The sequence below is a fragment of the Microtus pennsylvanicus genome, chromosome 11 (assembly GCF_037038515.1).
Source record: "Microtus pennsylvanicus isolate mMicPen1 chromosome 11, mMicPen1.hap1, whole genome shotgun sequence".
NCBI classification, from domain to species: domain Eukaryota; kingdom Metazoa; phylum Chordata; class Mammalia; order Rodentia; family Cricetidae; genus Microtus; species Microtus pennsylvanicus.
This window is the reverse complement of record NC_134589.1, coordinates 37,873,442-37,890,153: the sequence shown is the minus strand read 5'-3', so window position 1 is coordinate 37,890,153 and position 16,712 is coordinate 37,873,442. Positions and strand designations below refer to the sequence as shown.

The following is a 16,712-nucleotide window of genomic DNA, read 5'->3' as shown; positions in this document are numbered from 1 at the left end:
TCCCAAACTCATGCCCAGACCCACAGGGGCCCTGGCTTAGGTCTACACACTTGAAGGTCCCATATTAATGCCAAGACCCACAACTGTCTTTGTCTCTGGCCCACTCACTCAGCGGTTGGTCCCCTCTACCTGCTCCTGTGAAGGTCGCTGTCTCAGCTCTGCTCTGCCTGAGGTTGCTGCCTTAGTCCTGACTCCACAAATGTCCCTGGTCTGGATCTGCTCCTGCTCTCATGGAGTTCACTGTCTGAGGCCTGCTCTGGCCCAGGTAGCTGTCTCAGTCCTGCTGTTTTGGAGATCGCTGCCTCAGACCTGCTCTGGCCTAGGTCACAGGCTCGGTCTTTTCCCCTATGGATATCACTTCCTCAGGCCTGCTCTTTCTAGTCATGTTTGATTCTAACCCTGGTTTCTGGGCTCTGCAGCCTGTGGGTTCTGGCACCCCAGGCATTGTCAGACAGATCTGAACATGTATGAGGAGGTACCGTGCTCTTCCGTGGACCTGAACGCCCCCAACAGCTCTCAGAGTTATCTCGCTGCTTCCTTCCAGACTGCGACCCCCCCTGCTCTCTGAAACTTGTTGGGTGTGAAGTTTATGGGCTCAGGCTAGCTAAGGCTGTGTACCAAGTCGGCATGCCTAGTCGCACCACAGTGGTCCTTAAAGAAATGGACTTAAGTGGTAAAGATCTGGATAAGACCGGGTTGAGGAGTGAGACTTGACTCAAAACAAAAACAAAAACCCAGATCAAATGTGTAGTAATAGGAGCGGCGGGCCACTTCCGGCCACCCGGCTAACTTTACCCAAAATAATTACATGGAAACTGTATTTTTTTTAAACATTGCCTGGCCCATTAGTTCCAGCCTCTTATTGGCTAGCTCTTACATATAGATCTAACCCATTTTTAATAATCTGTGTAGCCCACGAGGTGGCTTTCCAGGGAAGATCTTAACCTGTGGCTGTGTTGGGTGGGAGTATCATGGCGACTCTCTAATTCAGCTTCTTTCTCCCAGCATTTTGTTTTGTTTTCTCCACCTACCTAAGGGTTGGCCTATCAAATGGGCCTAGGCTGCTTTTTTATTAATAAAAAATCACTCCCACATCAAAATGGACGATGTACAAAAAAAAAAAAACAAATTTAGAGTAATCCTCCAAACTGTTCTTAAAAAAGCTTGATTCCTGGGATGCAAAACTAATTTGCCACTGATGATGTTTATTTAAAGGTTGACCTTTTCTAGAGCAGGTTCATTATGAGTTGATTCACAAAATAGCCACCATTCCAGTGGTCTAGCGCCATACTTCCAGTATGAAGGGGAGTGCCCCATGGGAGCACACCCATTTTCACCGTCCCATCCCCTCCCACACCCCTGGGTTCTATTTCAGATATCTTCATTATTTGCTGTTATTCCTCTTCATCCGTAATTCTCATTTTCCAGGAAATAAAATAAAACTCAATTCCAGTCACTTTTATAAGAGCATATTTATTATTTCTCTGGTGTAAACAAAGCATCCATTGTTTCTTTGTCAGTATGTGACCTTGTCACTGTATCTACCTAGAACAGGCTGGTGACAGCCACCCCCACTGTCACCAAACACAGTGTGAGCAAGGGGAGGGGGAGGGGGGTTGGAAAGTACCCTGAGATCGTTCAGAACTAAGAGTCACAAGAACAAGTGTGACAATAAAATAAATTACAAAATTAAATAATATTAAATTAAATTAGGATTCAAGTTGAAAGTCCCTGAGTGTGGCTACTTGGCAGCAAACAGCTTACAGGAGATGGAGCTGTGGAGGTGGCTGGGATTTTCTGAAACTCAGGACCCTGCTCCACACAGGGCCCACGAGTGTTTCATGGTTCCTCACTGCCTCCAAGCCTCTCAGGCATTCAGCTCCAGGTCAGTCATGTATTCTTGCACCCAGGTTTCTTTGGGGTCAGCGCAGATCTGCCGGTTTCTCTTAGTTAGGAAACTGCGGAGAGAGATGAGGGTCAAAAATTAAACGTCCTATAGAAGAGTCTGAGGTCCTCTGTGCCATCTCCATCCAGACCCCTATCCAAAGAGATGCTCTAGAGAGCCTCTCTCACTGGCCTCCTGTGAGGATCCTGTGCTCCCCCCTCCATGGCTGATAAATCCTCCCTCATCCTGTTCCAATCCCACCATGTAAGAGAAAGCAGGAGAACAGAACTTACATGACGCCTGGCTGAGAGCAAAGGCTGCTGGTCTCAAAATAGTCAGCAATGAATCTGCGGTTAATGTGCCTGCTGTAGGTGAAGCAGCAGGAGGTTGGGGTGTCAGCACCATCTGTAGGGGGAAAGGCAGATGTGTTCAAGTCAACATAGGGCAGGAAAATCAGCCAATACTACTTCTTGACAGGGTAAAGAAGGCTAGGGGGCTCTGACCACATTTGGGACCAGAAATGCCTTCCGAATCTGTCTTTCTGCCCTCCCCCGCCCCCTTTCTCTCTCTACCTCTCGTCCTCCCTCTTTCTGTCTCCACTATGGGCTTTCTCTTTTTCTGTGGGTTACCCCATGTCCCTTCCACAGCTGTCTCTGATACAAGAAATTAACAAAGGACACCTGGGGCATGGCCTAAGGCATCCCAGAGACAGAGTTAGGCATCCTAGGGCTGGCTGGTAAGTGATTGACACCAGTCACCTCCCTTACTCTGAGTCCAAGTCCCAGGTACCTTCAAAAGGTTAGACATCCCCTCCCCACAGAGAGAAAAATAAAAATCTTAAAGAGAAAGATCAGTTTCTTCTCACTTGTAGACTCTGAAGCCACAGAAAAGACTGCTGTGGTCTGCTCAAGACCAGAGTGGGGACATGAGCTGTATCGATGGGGACTCACATGGAGCTGAGAAGACTTGGTCACAGAGAGCCATGGTGCAGAGAAGGACAGCAAGGGCAGCTGTGGAGACCTTCATGTTGCAGAGCAAGTGATGGAGCTGGGGCTTGTCAGCAGAGACTGGTCCTCACTGCCGCGTGTGTCCTGCTGGTGTCTGAAGCCATATGCCCCTTCTCTTTATAGGCAGCCCCGGCAGAAGGGGAAATGGAATCCGGGGGTGTGGAGGGAAATTTTTAAGCACAGTAATGGTGTCGTGTTGGATATTGCACAACCCAGGGTCCTTGGTGACCACACAGGGTTCAGGATATCCAAGAATAGAATCTCTGAGGTATAGTCTCAGCTCTCAACTCGTGACCTATTCTTACTTCTTGAGGGGAAATTAGTTTTTCTGGTGAGCGGGAGGAGCTAGGATAATGTCAACCCAGGGCTATTCTGAGCAGGTCCTTCTGATAGAAACCACTCTGTGAGTGAACACTGTAGCCCAATTCCTCACCATGGAACGGAAACTCTGTCATTTCTCAGCTTCTCTAACCACGTGGATGGAAGAGTTGTGGATGGTGGCACAACAGCCCCTCCCCCACCACCATGAGCAGCTGAGTTAAAGCATTCGCAGCTAGTGCTTTGAAGGCTTGAGGTCACATTTCAGATATTTGTCCAACCATCAGCTACAGAGTGACTAGGCCACTGGGTTAGGGAGTATTTGGTGATCATAATGATGCTTCAGGTGTGGGTGTTGATACATGAGGAGCCAAAAATATTGATGCCCATTAATCTAGAAAAAGCCTTTCTAGGAAAGAGTTTTGTGGAAACAGCCCAAATATGAAGGCATCTTTAAACATAGAGAGAGCTGGCTTTAAACTCTCCCCTCAGGAGTTGGAATTCATAGATTTGATACAAGAAAATGGTAGAGCGCTTCAGGCATAAGTAAAACAAGGACACACCATAGGAAGTCGCTCCTTTCTAACTGTCCATAGAGTTACATCTTAAATTTTATTTTATACTGGTTATTATCAGTACAATGCATGTGTGCAGGGCACAAATGTTTTTCTGTGTACATGAATGTGCCGTGTGCTGTAACATGTATGTGGAGGCGTGAGGACAGGATTCATGCTTCTTTCTCCTCTTTTCAGGGATTGAATTCAGAGAGCCAAGTATATGTAGAAATTGATTCTGCCTGCTAAGAAATCTTGCCAGCCCTCTAAGGCATTTTGAAACGAGGGACATTTCACACCCTTCTCCCAAAGTGAACACCATCAGAACAATATGAGGTGCTGCTGACAGCATCAAAGATTCGCTAAGATTGACCTTTCCTGGTTCTAAGAATTTGTTTCAGGAATTCTCACATCAGGGGCTTGAGAGATGTCGCAGCAGTTAGAGCACTGGATGCTCCTGCAGAGGACCTGAGTCCAGTGTCCATCATCCATGTGCCAGCCCACAACCACCTGAAAATGTAGTTGCTGGGGATCCAAGCCCTCTTCTGACTATCTCAGGCTAGTACATGCACCCAAACACTCATATGCACACAACTGAAATTAATAAAGTTTAAAAAAAGAATTCTCATTTCATAGGAAATGAAAATTAATTGCTGGTGAGGAGAAGCTAAGTTTAATGCCCTAAAATGTTCTTCATTCCTGTGTCCTTAGACATTTCCTATTGGTACGGCATAGCATTTCTTCACTTAAATTCTTGAGAATTTCACACATTAGTAGTGTTGATGGGAGCACAAATGTCCTTTGTCTCACAGGAAAGCTCTGGAAAACCAAGAGTGCTAAACACACAAGGTAGTCTCTTCAATGGGAGAGATGTACAGCCTGTGTTCCACCCAGAAGACTGCGAATGGAGACAGTTAATAGCTTGGAGATCTCTGTTGTCTGCAGGGACAGCCCATACCAAGGTTTCATCAGCAAGACCAGAGGTGGGCAATGGTCTCGGCATTATTTGTATGCCCAGGGGTTTTCCTGAGCCCCCACAATTACCACTGCAGATACTTAATAGCCTAGGTGGCCTGTGTATTACCCTAATGTCCAGGGACTCCCCCAAGATCTCACAACTATGGCAGGAAGTGGCTAGTGACCCAAAAGACCTCAAGTGCTATCTGTGTGACCGAGACCACATCAGATCCTTCCATAGGCCCATAAGATAATGCATGTAGCCTATCTCTAGAACCCAACTTCATGGAAGAAGTGACATATATTTTGAGAAAAGTTTCAAAATAATCATGCATCCTTGTGCACAGGGGATTGTGTGTTACACCAGGAAACTTTTTTCTAAACTGTACTATACTTTAATTTGCCCAAAATAAAATGCCTTAAATCAGACTGTAAAAGTTTGAACCAACATGGGCTATTGAGTCACGTTGAACTCGATTTCCTTCCTTCCTCATTCGGACTGACACTCCGCTGGACTCCACATAAGGGGTTACATCATTTCCACTCCTCCCCCTCTCTCACTTCCCCAATGGTTCCCAACTCCCTCTGATTCAAGACCTCTCCTTCTCTACTCATTTCTGTTACCTACTGAGTCATCTCGCATTGCTCTTACGAACATGTGTTTGGGGCAGAGCAGTTGGATTTGGATAACCCATTGGAAGTTCATCCCCGGAGAAAGCCAATTTTTCCTCTCTGACAGCCATTGCCTGCCTGTAGTTTTCACCTAGGGAGTTTGGCTTTGTGAAATTTCCCCCATTCCCCTTGGGCTGTGGATGGTGCCTGTAGAGGCCTGTGTTCCAGTCCTCTGCTCTTACAGTCTTTAAAGCACACAGGCTCTGTTTCCATTTCTCCTGGTGATTCCTGACGCTGGTAGCAAGAGGCATAAAGAAAAGGCAAGATCAAAGGCAATAATGGTTTACCAGGGATGGGGCATCCACGTTTCTTCCCATTTGCTATCAATTCTAAAGAAAAGTGTCATAATCACTAGTTTCATTAGAAACTACCTCCCAGGAAAGCCAGGAGTGGGGAGACCTGCCTGTAATCCCAGCCCTCTGAAGCTGGAGGCACAGAACCAGAAGTTCATGGTCATCCTCAGCTACATCATTGGCTTGAGGCTAACCATGGGTATGTGAGACCCTGTCTCCCAAAACAATACACCCTGACTGTGTCCAGTCTCATCAGGACCTTCTTAGCAGTCCATGTTCTTTATCTATTTACTGTTTCTGCTGGAAACCCTCAGTCATCCACCCACCCCATCACTCTCTCACTTCTTCAGAAGCCACCTTCGTACCTACGATATAGTTTCTGAGCTGGAAGAGGAAGTGAAAACTGCCATGTCAGCCACTTTCAGCACGGGACACTTTCTATTTCCAGTATAACAACACTTACTGCAGTGGGTCCTCAGTCATCCATGTAAACTTTTGTTTTAAAATTTGAATGATGTCCTTTTGGTTTTAAACAAATTCAGACTATGTCTTACTGGTAGAGTCTGGATAATATCCTAGCACATGTCGAGTCTAACAGTGTGGGTTTCCTGACCAAGTCACTAATTTAGTTCTTTTGAATGAAGACAATGGATGGAATATATAATCCTGAGTGTCTATAGGGTTGTAAGACTTTTTATATCAATCCCCAAACCAGAAATAGTCTTCACCATGTGTTTTCACTTGGATTAGAAAATGACATACTTATATGCCTAATATGTGTTTAGCACACACATTGAATGAGTCGTGGAAGGATTGAGTTCAATGAGTCTGTAGGTGACAGATTGGTATTTCCAGGAAAAAATGGCTTCCTTGGGGGTCACACATAGAACTGGTCACGATCAGCAATATTTTCCACTTTATCTTCAACAAAGCAAGACAGCCTGAAACATAGTGAGGCTTAATGTATATTTGGCAAATGAAAAAAATCACAGATTGGGTAAAATTTATTATGCTTGAAAACTCATCAAACAGTTGAATACTGAAGGAAAGAGAAGGATAAAAAAAGACCATAGTGACACGATCTTTTCTTCTCTAGGGAAAACACTGTGATCAATTAGCGGCCATAACAGAAAGTAGCCAGTAGTCAACGCAATGGACACCTCCTTGCTGTCGAGGGGCTTAATCTGTGTCCTAGATTCACTGTCACTCAGCCTTCCCACAGCCCCACTACAACTCAGTATCCGACTTATGAGTCCAGGGAGTCTGATGGGGCAACTCCTCTTCTTTGCCCTTGTCTCTGCCTGCTCTGCTTGCCTCTTCTCACTTCCCGCACTTCCCAAGATCCAGCTCTGTCCATTGATTTCTCTCTAGTTTCCCCACCATGGTTCCACTTCCCTGGGTATCAGTCTCTGCTCTTGTTTGGCAGCAGTGGGCCCATGAATGGGCTAATTGATAATAACGCCCTTGTTAGGTTGATCTTGGGCTGTGTATAGGTCATGGTAGGCAAGGACCCATCACTCATGAAGGCAGAAACAGCATCCTGGAGTCAGGCTTCCATCTCAGATCCAGGAGAGGCAAGGACTCATGATTCCATCCCTTCATTTTGTGGTGAGCTCTTCATTTCTTGCCTGAGTTCTTGCCATTTCCTCTGGGGTGTGTGTGTGTGTGTGTGTGTGTGTGTGTGTGTGTGTGTGTGTGTGTGTACATCCACTGTAGATCTGTAGATCTGGTTGGATATCTTCATACTGGACTGAATCTACCCCCTGTATTATCTCTCCTCTCAAAACATCTTGTCTGATCAAGCTTCCAAGTCAGAGGCCAGGAAGTCACAGTCGCTTTGACTCTTCTCTCTGCTCCCACAACTTCCAACTTCCTACAACTATTTACTCACCTCCCCTAGTCTACACTGGAAATTGAAGCTGATGTGGGGATGTGATGAAGAGATGACTCAGTGTTAAGAAAGGGCTCTTGCAGAGACCTGAGTTCTGTTCCCAGCACCCATGCTGGGCAGCTCACAAGTGCCTGCACTTCAACTCCAGAGGCATGGGATGCATTGACTTTCATGAGTACCTAATCTCAGGTGCACGTACCCACACATAAACACACACACATATATATATAATTAAAAGTAAAATAAATCTTTAAACAAGAACAAATAAACAAATAAATATAAAAAACCAAAAATAAAACGAAATCAACTTGAATAATTTCTTTTTAATATGTTTTAAATTGTCTGCTCTGATATTTTACATCCTGACCATAAATCTCCTTTGCATTTCCTCCCTGCTACCCTGATCCACTCCTCCGTTTCTCTACAGAAATAGATAGTCCTCCCATGGATATCAACCAAACATGGCATATCAAGATGCAGTAAAATTAGGCACCTTGCGGAAAAGGGTCCAGAAAGCAGGCAAAGGAGTCAGAGACAGCCCCTTCTCACTGATAGGAGTCCCACAAGGCAGCCAACTACACAACTGTAACATATATGTAGAGGGCTTAGGTCAGTCCCACACTTGCTCCCTGGTCATAGGTTCAGTCTCTGTGAGCCTTACTAGCCAGGTTAGTTGATTCTGTGGGTTTTCTTCTGGTGCCATTGACCTCTCTGGCTCTTATAATCCTTCCCCTACCTCTTCTGCAGAATTCCCTGACCTGCACCTAATGTTTGGCTCTGGATGTCTGCATCTACTCCCATTAGTTGCTGGATGAAGCCTCTCTGATGGCTATTGGGCTCGGCACCAATCTATGAGTATAGCAGATTATTATTAGGAATCATTTCATTGAGTTACTCAGCAGGGCCACCGGCCGCAAACTAGAAGCAGGGTTTCCTCCCAGCTTCACCAAAATGGTCTTGCTAAGCCCCTCCCGACAGTCTGCTCTTCCTGTGACATTCCTCAAATCCACTCCGCTGATGTTTTCAGTGACATGGAAACTTCCCTGTGACCTGGCCCCAGCTTGTCTACCTGGCTTTCAAGCTGTTCTTCAGACTTCTTGATTGCCAAGACCATGCCTTTGCGATCTGCCCGCAGCTGTCTGTGATGAGTGCCCACTGGGCAAGGCAGAGGATTGCTGTTGTGCCCAGCACAGGGCCGAGTGAAAAGGCCTGGGCACGAGCCCGTCCCATGGCAGCCATGGGATCCATAGTGAGACCAATAAAGACAATTTCTGTTTTTTTTTGGTACACATATAGTTTTACTACTTAAAAAAAATTATTTATTTTATATTTATGGGTGTTTTGTCTGTATGTCTGTCTGAACACCAGAAGAGGGAACTGGATCTCATATAGTTATAGACAGTTGAGCCACCATTTGGGTTCTGGGAATTGAACCCTGGACCCCTGGAAGAGCAGTTGGTGCTCTTAACCACTGAGCCATCTCTCCAGCCTCCAATATCTTCATTCCTTACTTGTAAAGTATTCTTCTCCACTCCCATTCCCTGCTGCCCCCATCCCTCCCCGGTTCCCCCTTCTGCTGTCACATCACATGTGTTCATTTCCTCCCTCCCCTTTTCTTGGAAAACTATTAAAATTACCAAACATTCTAAGCTTAAGAAAAAGAGAAGTTCATGGATTCTATTGCTCAAGGCATGTGAACCGAGAGACCGCAGCACACTGACCGGACTTGGCCGTTAAACTTTTAACACAAACTTGCAAAGAAGTGAGTTTTCTTCTCAGACTTACTTATCTTAGCGCCAGACTTCCTTGGTTTCATTTCCAAATCTGTGGCGTATCAGCTGTGTGTTCTTCTGTAGGTTAGTCACCTTCTGTGCTCGGTGCTTTCATGTGTGACAGAAACTAATAATGATACTGACTTCAAAGTACCACTGGGAGAACAGAACAGGTTAGTACTTAGGCTGGTACTGACTCATGGTGAAGAGCTGTGTTAAGTGCTAACTGCAATTACTATCATTTACTTGGTTTTTGTAAATCGCAAGCTTTTTAATTAAAAATAATTTTAATTATATTAACAGACTAATTAGTAAAACACAGACTTTACATGTTTAGAGGCACCATATAGTATTTTAATGTGAATAACTGTTTGATTCCAAACCAGGGTCTATATATCCATTGGGTAATTTCTTGGTGGTGAAAACATGCATGATCTTTCTCCTTACTCTGTTGAAATATACAGTACATTACCATTGTCCTTATCTACCCTACTGTGACAAGGGCATAATAAATACAGCTCACTTATAGGAGCTCATTTTTTTCCTGAATAACCAACACCCACTCTAGCTAGGAGTTCTCAGCTCAATTCAGAGAAAGGTTCAAAACAATCAAATGCATGGACCTACTTGTGTATTAATGCATTAAACACAATGTTAGGGCTTCCGATGATGGGATGCCGCATATTCATCAATACTGTATTTCAGGAGTGACTCAGTCTTCAGGAACTCTGCAGAATATGAACCAACAATGGGAAGACAGGCATGCTGCTGTGAGAAAGAACATAAGTGCTAACGGCTAGGGACATAACGATACAGAATTTTAAGTCTCAAGTATTAAATTTTAAACCTTAAATTTTAAGGTTCATGCCTTCCTAAAGTTTTTAAAAGTTTTACAACCACCATACATACTTTTGGTAAAAGAAGAACAACTTTTCTTTTAAAAATTCACACTTTGCATTTTATCTTTTATTTCTTCTTTGACAAGTTGGCATATGTATACATGGATATACCCATAATCCACCCTAATCCCCCCTATACCTATGGTGATCCCTCAATATGCCCTCTCCTTTTCCCTTCCTCTCTTCTCTCTCCTTCCATGTTTTCCCCTTTGTCCTCCCAGTCTTCTCTCCTTTCCTCCCCCACCTCCTCTCCCTCTCTCTGATACCCACTAAGTCCACTGCTGCCTGCCTGCTCACATTCTGACTGCTTTGTTGGCTTGACCTTGAGCAGATCTTGTACAGCCAGTCATAATTGCCATACAGGGGTACAACAGCCAAGACAGCTTCCCTCCGCACTCCTCCCCACCATCCCACTGCACCTTTTCCCACCCTCCCACTGCACTCCTTCTCCCTACCATACCTCTCCACACCTCCCACCGCACCCCTCTCCACCCTCCCACCACACTGCTCCCCACCCTCCCACTGTATGCACCCTTTCCCACCCTCGCACCACACTCCTCTCCACCCTCCCACTGTATGCACCCTTTCCCACCCTCCCACCGCACCCCTCTCCACCCTCCCACCGCACCCCTCCCCACCCTCCCACCGCAACCCTCCCCACCCACCCACTGCACGTCTCCTCGTTTCTCCTCTTGCACTCTGCAGTCCCTCTTCCGAGGCATTGCATCTTAGGAACCCCTCTCAACACTTCGCAAACACCATTTACAGTGGTATTCCAATTGTATTTTAATAAAGACTGCATGAAGATCTGCGAATAGAACAGTCCCACTGGTCAGCCTTACAGACCAGATTATGGTAACACACACCTTTGAGCCCAGTAGATACACTAGTTGCCATAGACATCGGGAGGACTATGCCTTTAATCCCAGTGGTGTGTGCCTTTCTTCCCAGCCCTAGAGAGGAATATAAAATGGGGAGTGGGGAGACAGCTCTAGTCTCATCTCATTCTGAGATTCCTGGAGGCAGGATCACCAGTTCAGACTGAGGGCGAGGTAAGAGCTAGTGGCTGGCTGTTTTGCTTTTTAGATCTTCAGGATGTACCACAATTTCTGACCCTGAGTTTTTATTAATTGTGCTTCATCCATTTAAAATAGGAAACTCCAACACTGAAAAAGCCCCTGATATGTAGTAGGTGCTCAGTCCTCCAACACTGAAAAAGCCCCTGACACACAGTAGGTGCTCAGTCCTCCAACACTGAAAAAGCCCATGACACATTGTAGGTGCTCAGTCCTCCAACACTAACACAGCACCTGTCACATAGTAGGTGCTCTGTAAAGCTTTACCAGGCTGTTGTCTTATTTCAGGAGAATAGGAAGAGGGCAGAAACACATGTACAAGCATCAAAGGCAGAGGCTTCCTAAGAAAGGCTGAGAGTTTCCTGAGTCCACCCAAACTGGAGAGACTGGCAGCTTCTCTCAGGAACTGTACATCCTACAAATCATTGCCCCCTACCCTGGACAGCCGAAGAGAAGGCTGTGGCTGGGGACTAAGGCCTGGTGGCCAGGGTCTGGCAGTAGCTGATGGGCTACTACAGCTGGTCCCTCGGCTACAGATGCCGCTCTGAACCTGCACTCTACGTAACCATCTATGTTCTCCTCCTCCCACAATTCAATGTCTGCTCCCATTTCCCCAAGTGACATAGATACCACACTGGCAATATCAATTCTTGGTTTACTATCTTTGCAAAATGACTCTGTGCCGTAGCTCACCATGCTCTCCCATCTCAGCATTTGCCCTCTAGGAATACCCTAGATCCAAGCATGCTCACACTTTTGGTTCCCAATGCTCAGTGGTCTCCTTAAAAGTCCTAACCATCACACTGTTCGGAGGAGAAGCCAAGTTATCCACATGAACATATCCCATTTTCTCCATGGACTTTGGATCTCTCCCAAGAGCCTTCAGCCCTCTGGTACCCTGAAGATAGTCATAATACCCAAGTACCCACTTTCTGAGAGTTAGCAACAACTGGAAGAAAGGACCAGCTTGGAGTCAGACTGTGGATGGTCTCTGCCCCACACCAATAGTTTAAGGGAGTCCTCCCATGCCTGGGTTTTTCTGTATCTTGAAGGCAACGTGATACAGTCTGAGACACACTCAATTCTAACCTTCTGGAATAGTCTTTGCCTTCTCTGAGGATGCCCTGCTTACAATGAGATCCATAGACCAATCGTCCATTCGTTTCCGCCATCCTCCTGTGCCCCAGATCAGATGGCTCGGCAGCCCCTAAATGAAACAGAGATGAACACGCTGTCTGATGTAGGTAGAGGCTCCTCCTTAACCTGACAAGTTTCAGCCTTCCTTAGCGCTCTATCTTCACATGAACGGTAGCCTTCATCCTCAGACTCCCTGATGCCCTGTTACCACCTCTCTTGCCCTCCTTATTTTCCACCTCAGGGACAGTCGTTTCTGTCACTGTCTGGGCATCAACAGGCTAGGTCTCCCTGAGGAAATGATGAGACTGTATTCCAGGGTCTCTGTCCTGAAAAAACAGCAGACAAGGAGGACGTCGCCTGAATTGAAATGCCATGGAAAATGAAGTCCATGCAGATGAAGAGGCCAAGACCCAAACCCTTGAGGTGTGACCATGAAGCTGCATCAACCCTGAACGGTCCTGAGAAAGACCAGCTTCTATGCTGTCGGTGAACACAGAACACACGACCAGGGAGTTAGGTGACAAGGCTGAGGACAGAAAGAACAGCAGAGACAGGTAAGAAGAGGAACAGTGAGGTAGGAGAAGCTTGTACTTTGTGAAATGACCACAAAGGACCCCAGGATTCTGCTCTGCCCCTTCCAACTTTTAACTTGGAAACACCGAGGAGGTCTGGCTTCTTATTTGATTATGTTCTGTCTCTGAGAGGAGCCTGCTGCACTGTGAGGACTGGGGCAAGCAGGTGAGTCGGGATAATGGGACCAAAGGTGAACAAGACTGGATCCTTCATCCACTTTTCCTCATTTGCCCTACTTTGATTCTGACTTTCCCCCCAGCCTTAGTAGGCTGGATCTCCTACAGAGGTCCCCAAAGGTTACAAACATGAGGCATTTCCTAGGGACTGGCTAAAAAATGGCTGTATGCTTAGGTGGGCTACACATTCTGTCGGTAGGATATACACACCACTAGGTATCAATCCTTATTTGTGTACTAGAACATTCTTTATCTGGGTTTTCCAAACTTGTTTATTTTTCTGCCTCGCTAGCAAGTGTGAACACTGCATCCTTCCTCTGGGGTTCTCTCTCTCACACACACCCATCTCAGTCACCCTCTTTGGTGTACCACTTCCCCCTCCAGCGTGCACCCCACTTCTCTGCTCCAGCTCCCTCCTTTCTCTTCCGTGATGTCACTGCTGGGAGAAGACAAACAGGGAGGAACTCTTCACTTTCGGCCAACTTAAGTTTCCTTTTTGATGCCATGACATCATCTTTATTCAGGAAATTCCATTTTCCTCCCTACACCCCAACCTCTGTCCCAAGCCCCAGAGTCCCTATAAAGAGGGGTTTCCAACTCTAGACCAGCACAACACTCAGCCAGCTTCTGAAGCTTCTGGGCTCTGCAGTCTCAGCTCTGTACAGACCCCTCCTGCAGCAACACCATGAAGCTCTGCGCATATACCCTCTCTCTCCTCCTGTTTGCAGCTGCCTTCTGTGCTCCAGCGCTCTCAGCACCAAGTAAGTTGATTCTTCCATTGCTGCTTTGAGACCCAGTGGGTTCAGTTTTCCAGTTGGGACCAGCCCAATAGCAAGCTTTGGGCAGGGAACAAAAGGAAGCTGGGAGGATTCCAGAGTTTGTCATTAAACGTAGAGACTACCAAACATTACTACTCAAGCTCCTGTTTCCTTAAGATTTAACAGTCGAGCCAAGTGGTGGTTGTAGATGTCTTTATTCCCAGCACTTGGGGCGGGGGGGAGGCAGAGGCGGGTGAATCTCTGTGAGTTTGAGGTCAGCTGGGTCTACAAGAGCTAGCCCAGGACAGGTTCCAAAGCCACAGAGAAACCCTGTCTGGAAAAAAAATTTTTTTGAAAGAAAGAAAGAAAGAAAGAAAGAAAGAAAGAAAGAAAGAAAGAAAGAAAGAAAAGAAGAAAGAAAGAAAGAAAAAAGAAAGAAAGAGAATTATCAGCCAATAAGGGAAAATGGTTGGCTTGAAACCAGATATTGAATTGACTTTCTCTCTGGTTTAAGTTTGTCTGTCTCTTTGCCTTGATTTCCCCACCTGTAACATGAAGGAAACGGGAGGTTGTCTGATTCTCACTCCAGTTTCAATCTTTTAGAATTTTTCTCTTCTTCCAGGAAGGTCTTTTTAGAGTAAAAGTCCTACTCTGGGTGGATGGCCACGCATTCAGGGCACCATGTTTCCAGCTCTAGTGATAGGGATGCTCAGTGAAGATTACAATGGATAGCACCAGGCACAAGTCTGACCTTACCCTTGCTTTCTCTTCCAGTGGGCTCTGACCCTCCCACTTCCTGCTGCTTTTCTTACACCTCTTCGACGCTCCCTCGCAAATTTGTGACAGACTACTATGAGACCAGCAGCCTCTGCTCCAAGCCAGCTGTGGTGTAAGTATACACGGGGGTGAAGGCAAGACTCAAAAAGGGCCAGATGCAGGTGAAAGGACTATCGACCAGAAGGGATTCAGTTCTAAGGGTTGAAGCTGTGTCAGAGAACAGCGAGGTCATGATGTCACTTTCTGAGTTCTGATAATTGCTGGACGGTCATTAAAATGGGGAAGGGGACACTCTTGAGGAGAATGATAATATCCAGAGGCTGTGAAACCAGAAGCAATAAAAACGATGCATACTATACGTAGAAAGGTAATTTAAAGGAGCAATGAAAAATTGGACGATCTAGTCATATTGATCATAAAACCCATCATTTCCTAGTATAGGGAACCCTTGGGATCACAGCTACACACCCAGGGCTCAGAGTTACAGGAAGTCTAGAAGGGTCAAGGTTATCCAGATGGGATCCCATCTACTGTGGTTGCCCATAGAAGCAATGCTCAAACAGAATGAGTTTCCTATCACAGGCAAAGGACAGTGGTAGATGTCCTCTAAGGTCCCATGGGATTCTCATCTGTCCTCTTTCTTCTCCAGATTCCTGACCAGAAGGGGCAAACAAGTCTGTGCTGACCCCAGCCTGCCCTGGGTCAACGAGTACGTGAATGACTTGGAGATGAACTGAGCTGCAGGAGGAACCATACCAGGGAGGGTCTCCTGAGCCCCGACACTTTCCGTGGAGAAGTTCCTTGCTCTTCCATTAAGAATTCCTGTCCCAATTCTTAATTTAAATCTTCATAGAGACTGTTATTTTAGTTGATGTTATTTCTACTATTTATATTTAGTTGAAGGACATGTGTCTCCCATGGAGACGGTCCACCTATTCTGTTTCTCTGCTATTGTGGATATGATTGTGTGATTGATTTCATATATTTTCATAATAAATCTTTTTTTTAAAATATCGATTGTGATTTTAAATTGATTTTCATTTGGGTTGAAACTGCCTGGTGCTATTAGGGATAAAGTCCAGTTTGCAAAAGCACTGAGAATGAGTAAATACTGAGACCTTAACCTGTCCCCTTGGCTTTATGGGCTCAATGCACTCTCTCAATGCTTCTAATGAGCGTGTTAACACTTGTATGAGGGTGGAGATTGGTGCCTACAGTTTTACAAATTAAGAAACAGAAGCACAGAGACAAGAGGTTTTTTTTTTGTAGATTTGCTTGGGAAGCATTGTGAAAGAATGATCCAGAAGGACAATTTTGGTTCTAAGGATTATTAGATGCCTTAGTCAGAAAGGGACTTCTTTGCTTTATTATCACTGTGACATTAGGAAAGTGACTTTATCTTACTAGAGCTCATGATTTTGACTTGAAAAATTGGGTAATAGAACTTACTGTATTGTATTGAAATGTATAAAGCACCAGAAGTTTTATCTCCCTTTCTGAACCCCACTATGTGCACTTGTGGAAAACAAGAATTTCTGATGTTCGTATTAGCTCAGGGGTCAGTAATCTAAACCACAAACCTAAGTGTATGGTTTGGCTGAAAAATGCCATGAACCTAAGCCATGACTACTTAATAATTCTCAGTCATAACTCACTTTACATAGGACAGATAGAAAAGTAGGATTAAACAAACAGCAGTTCTGATCAATAGTTCATAGACTCGCAGGGTATTGAAGCAGGGAAGGGAACCCTTAGGTCATCCGGTCTAACTCTCGTTTTGTGGAAAGTGGACTAAAGACAAAGCAATAACTTGCCAAAGGCCACTACTCAGTGTGTGGCCGAGCAGCCCGACAGCTGATGTCAACCCCCAGGTCAGTACCTGTATCGGGTATCTTTCCTAGAGATGTACTTCTGTGATTCCCAAAGGGATGACCCTCTGAGTAACATAGACAAGGAGAAATGGCCTT

General features: G+C 45.6%; 2 protein-coding genes across 2 annotated transcripts; one reads left to right on the top strand and one right to left on the bottom strand.

Moving 5' to 3' along the window:
* Positions 1-1,477: 1,477 nt before the first annotated feature.
* LOC142831872 (C-C motif chemokine 3) lies at positions 1,478-2,982 on the bottom strand. The gene is made up of 3 exons (XM_075942289.1): positions 2,836-2,982; positions 2,179-2,290; positions 1,478-1,958 (listed from the first exon to the last, which is right to left on the bottom strand). Exons 1-3 carry the CDS (start codon positions 2,909-2,911, stop codon positions 1,868-1,870), a joined length of 279 nt encoding a protein of 92 aa, XP_075798404.1. The 5' UTR covers positions 2,912-2,982; the 3' UTR covers positions 1,478-1,867.
* Positions 2,983-13,611: 10,629 nt separating this feature from the next.
* LOC142831871 (C-C motif chemokine 4-like) lies at positions 13,612-15,702 on the top strand. Its single transcript, XM_075942288.1, has 3 exons — positions 13,612-13,971; positions 14,743-14,857; positions 15,395-15,702. Exons 1-3 carry the CDS (start codon positions 13,896-13,898, stop codon positions 15,480-15,482), a joined length of 279 nt encoding a protein of 92 aa, XP_075798403.1. The 5' UTR covers positions 13,612-13,895; the 3' UTR covers positions 15,483-15,702.
* The last annotated feature ends 1,010 nt before the right edge of the window (positions 15,703-16,712 follow it).

What these genes read in the sequence shown, in the direction of transcription:
- LOC142831872 (XM_075942289.1), bottom strand. Translation starts at nt 2,911, where the DNA reads ATGAAGGTCTCCACAGCTGCCCTTGCTGTCCTTCTCTGCACCATGGCT. An exon ending in CCAAGTCTTCTCAGCTCCAT is followed by an intron (nt 2,291 to 2,835) that starts GTGAGTCCCCAT and finishes TTCCCCCTACAG; the next exon opens with ATGGTGCTGACACCCCAACC. An exon ending in TGCTCTCAGCCAGGCGTCAT is followed by an intron (nt 1,959 to 2,178) that starts GTAAGTTCTGTT and finishes CTCTCTCCGCAG; the next exon opens with TTTCCTAACTAAGAGAAACC.
- LOC142831871 (XM_075942288.1), top strand. Translation starts at nt 13,896, where the DNA reads ATGAAGCTCTGCGCATATACCCTCTCTCTCCTCCTGTTTGCAGCTGCC. An exon ending in TCCAGCGCTCTCAGCACCAA is followed by an intron (nt 13,972 to 14,742) that starts GTAAGTTGATTC and finishes TTTCTCTTCCAG; the next exon opens with TGGGCTCTGACCCTCCCACT. An exon ending in TGCTCCAAGCCAGCTGTGGT is followed by an intron (nt 14,858 to 15,394) that starts GTAAGTATACAC and finishes TTTCTTCTCCAG; the next exon opens with ATTCCTGACCAGAAGGGGCA.